General features: G+C 42.3%; 1 protein-coding gene across 1 annotated transcript; it reads left to right on the top strand.

The window, feature by feature from the left end:
- Positions 1-2,970: 2,970 nt before the first annotated feature.
- On the top strand, positions 2,971-3,726 carry C6H21orf140 (chromosome 6 C21orf140 homolog). The gene has a single exon (XM_044254952.1). It carries the CDS (start codon positions 2,971-2,973, stop codon positions 3,724-3,726), a length of 756 nt encoding a protein of 251 aa, XP_044110887.1.
- The last annotated feature ends 643 nt before the right edge of the window (positions 3,727-4,369 follow it).

Below are 4,369 nucleotides of genomic sequence, written 5' to 3' on the forward strand. Positions count from 1 at the left end.
GGAAGTGTACAGACAAGGTACAAACAAAGAGTGTGCTTCCTAAATAGCCATTGGTCCCTCCTCCATGCCAATGAATTATATTTGCCTCAATACTCTGCCATAGGTTGTCTCCCATTTCATAGAGAGAGAAATTGAGGCTACTGAGAGCGGAGCTAAGATTTGACCAGTAGGTTTATCTGGTACCAGAGCCTCTGCCCACGACCGCAGTACTCAGATTTATTCCGTGTCCCTGTACAGCCCAGTAGGGCCACATTCACACCCATCACCTTGGTATGATATCCACTTGGTCTGACCATCCTGTCATTTCCCAGTCTGAAATGGAATTCACACAAGAAAAGGCAAGATAAGCATTTGATTCTTCTCTGTACTAATTAGCAGAACAGTGCAGTAGTGCTCTGCAATGTCACCCCCAGGCAACTAACAGGTTTTTTGAATATTTTTTTTTAAATTGTGTGTGTGATTTGTTGTTTTGATTGTTTCAGTACTATAAGGTATTCAAAAATTTTTATACATTTATTCTACTTCAATGTCTTGGAGTCATTATTTATTTCCTTATTGACTGGTGCTCAAATTCTTCCATTGTTGGTCATGGGAGGCTTATTAAATGGACTCTTAGGTCCTTCCAATAGAACCTGGGAGACTTTGATGGCTTCCGTGCTTTCAGGCTGGACAAGATGTCCCAAGCTCATCTTGTATATTTTCTTCCCTTCGAGCAGGAGGACTTTTGGTTCCCCTAATAGGAGACAATATTAGGGACTGCAGTCTGAGGGGCAGAAGTACACATTCCAGCTGGATCGGGTGTTTTTGTTGATTGGGTGTGACTGGATTGGGTGTTTTGTTTTGTTACTGACATGATAAGTAGATTTATTCGTTTCAGATTTATTTGCATATTTTGTTTTATCTTTCCTTTTTAACTTTTGTTTTTTAAAAATACCAAATATTTATATTCTCTGGTTAAAACAATAAAATGGGATATGTTCGGAAAAGTCTGTATTTCTATTCTACTCTGTCACTTGTAGATAAGCAATTTTAACTCATCCTTGGTTCATTCTTCTGTTTTTCCTAAATGAAAATATAAGAAAGTATGCATACTTATTTATTATTTAGTTATGTGTATATATTTACACAAAAGATAATATAACACTTTTTCTTCTATACTTCTGATCACGTTTCTCATATCCATACCCAAACACTGGATGAAAGAAGCAAAGAACTGTTGTCTTAGAATTGACTTCATTGCTTTATATAGTGTTTCACACTGCCATTCCAGAGCCCAGGGGACCTTGGGACAGTGGGAAAGGGAGTGGCTGAACAGGGTGACTCTGGGGCCACCATGACCACTTCAACCACAGTAGCTACACCTCTGTTCTACATCTTTCGCATTCCTATCAAATTTGGTCTGAAAAATGGTCCCCACTATAAAAGAAATCCTAAGAGGAAATAGCCATAAGATATTGACCAACCCAAACTCACTGATCCTGGCTTCTGATAGGCTGTTCAGAGAACACATTCTTCATGTGAACCAGTCTGGGGAAATCTTACTGTCCAGGGTTGCCTAAACTTGAGTCCCAAGAAAATCACGGTGGGAAGAGAAAGCCTCAGCCATTCAACAGTCAAGCGAAGGACCTGTCAAATCACTGAACTTCAAACAGTCCAGTCATCCCGTCCCATTGTCATATGAGGGAATTGGCTTTGCACACTTACAGAACATCTGTTTTTTGTTTTGTTTTGAAGATTTAATTTATTTACGTATCAGAGAGAGAGCACAAGCAGGAGGAGAAGCAGGCTCCCTGCTGAGCAAGACCATACAGAACTTGATCCCAGGACCTTGAGATCATGACCTGAGTTGAAGGCAGACACTTAAACACCTGAGCCACCCATGCCCCACTATGAAGCATCTTTATCTCTAAGAACAAGAAAATACAAAGGCAATTGAAGAGCCTATTGGGATTTAAAAACAAAACAAAACAAAACTCTCTTTTGCCCGGAGTATATATAATTAAAAGTGATTTCCAGATCGGTTACTGAATTAGCTCAAGATTTGGCAGTCCAATAAAAGGCATGCAGGTTGACTTCCTTATACTTTTTGTTACACCTTCCTCTGCCACCTGTGAACTCCACACACGTGCAGACTTAAACCACACACCTGTGCAAGTCTCACTGGACATGTCATAGCTGTACCACTGGTGCCTGGAATAATGCCCAGTGCTTAGTATGTGCTCAATAAATGAATTTGGAATGGATGCATGAATGCAGATATTCTTCTTCATCCTCATGAACCAAATGGAAAAGGGTCATCAGTGTAGCTCGTCGCTATTAAAAGATTGTTATGGTAGGTAGGATTGTGTCCCCTTCACCCAAATTATATGTCAAAGCCCTAACCCCGGCCCCAGTACCTCAGAATGTGACTCTATTTGGAAAAAGGGCCTTTAAAGAGGTGATTGAAGTAAAATGAGATCCTATGGGGGGGCCCTAAACCAACAGGTCTAATGACCGTAGGAAGAGATTAGGCTAGAGCCATAGGTGCCCACAGAAGGAAGGCCATGTGAGGATACAGCAAGAAGGCAGCCACCAACAAGCCCAGGCGGGAGACCTCAGAAGGAATCAAAAACCTGCTGACACTTTGATCTTAGACTTCCAGCCTCCAGAAACATGAGAAAATGAACTTGTTGTTTAAGCCACCAATCTGGTATTTTGTTATGACAGCCCTACCAAACTAATACAATTGCCAGTCCCAAATCATGGGAAAAGCGATGTCAAAGAAACATTTTTTACAGTTAGCATTTCCCATACCATATAAGCCAGAAGAAAATTGTCCTGAGTATGTGTTTCATGGTGCTTTGAAAGCCAAAGTGTATCTCTGTGACTGGGCTAGTTGTAAGAAAGCCCTTTGTGAGGTCATCATGCCACTTTTGCCAGATGGGCACAGAGAGAGACATGCAAGCTTTTAAAAACACTGGAGGAGACACCATGCCTCACTTTGCAAACACTCTTTTAAGAAACATCATTACCAGAAATTCATTTGATAACATCAGGAGGAAACAATGTCTCCAATACTTGAAAACCCTGAGAACGCTGCAGTATGATGGATTTAAGACCGTATATTTTGGAGAAACCGATATCGCTGAAAGTCTCATAACTGGAGAAGACCTAAGTGATGGGTATTTCGTGCAAACTCCAACATGGTGTATCGTGCATGCCGGTGGTAGACACGGATGGGTGCCTTGGAAGTATCAGATGTTCCTAAGAGATGAGTTATGCATCAAACAGGAAGATAGCCTCTTCTTTGAGTTCTGTGATGTGGTGAAGAAGACCTATGGGAAGTGTGCCATTGTGGTCAAAGAGAGAAGGCAGCAGGACAAGATGAGGCCAAAAGAAGATGAAGAGCCAGAGGTCCAGGTCCATGCTCCATCTGTCATTAACTTAACGAGCATTGTGTGTTGCCCTGAGGTGGCCAAGTCCTATGGCCATGAACTACTCTCTCTGCCTTCCCCTTACAATTACCTAAACCCTTTAGACTCAGCCTGGTCTTCTCTGAAATGGTTTATCATCAATAACAGAAAGGAGTTTTGTTTTCACTACATTGACAGTGTCTATTCTTACCAGTATATACTTCTCAGCGATTTAATTAGCAAAGGGATTGAAAGGATAAACCTAAGCAAATGGAAAACAATAACCAACAAAGTACGGAGATGGGAAAACTACTATCTTGGTACATTTTCTTAAGGGTGATTCCTCTCACAAGTGGTTGGAACCATGCTATGGGCATAGTCTTTGCCAACTCTGCTGGGCTCGACTCTGGACTACGGCAGCCCAGGATGCTCCAACAGCAACCTCACAGAGATCTGTGAGGACTGAGGTTTCTAAGGCTGTTGGCAAAGTGCTTTAGGTTTACTGGAGGTTCCATTAAAGCTTGTTGGTAAATTAGGGATCTCGACTCCCATCTTGTTAAGGCCACCTTGAGAGCTATGTTAATGGGAGGATTCCAATCAACCCAGCCCAAAGAAGCTCAGTGGTGAGCAGGGGTGAGCAGAGCTAAGGGCTGTGTAGTCAAAATTTAGATCAGAACCAAGTGTGTGGTCACCAAAAGTTGAAAATAGTGTGTCAACCAGTTTCAGCCAACCAAAATAGTCTACAGAGAGACGGTTTGCCATGAGCAGGAGATGTGGTCCAGACAGTGGCTGAGCAGGCTCATTGCTTCCCATTGCTTGTCAGAGGCTAAGTGAGAGACATCTGAGGAGAAAATCCATCTAGGTGCTCAAGGCAAGTTGGTGGTCCCAGTAAGGCACCTGGAAAGCTGTAGCCATTGGTTGATTCAACTAGGACTTGGTAGGTGAAAAGGTGAGGTGATTGGGGGTCTGTGGATCCC

The sequence above is a fragment of the Neovison vison genome, chromosome 6, assembly GCF_020171115.1.
Source record: "Neovison vison isolate M4711 chromosome 6, ASM_NN_V1, whole genome shotgun sequence".
Classification (NCBI taxonomy): domain Eukaryota; kingdom Metazoa; phylum Chordata; class Mammalia; order Carnivora; family Mustelidae; genus Neogale; species Neogale vison.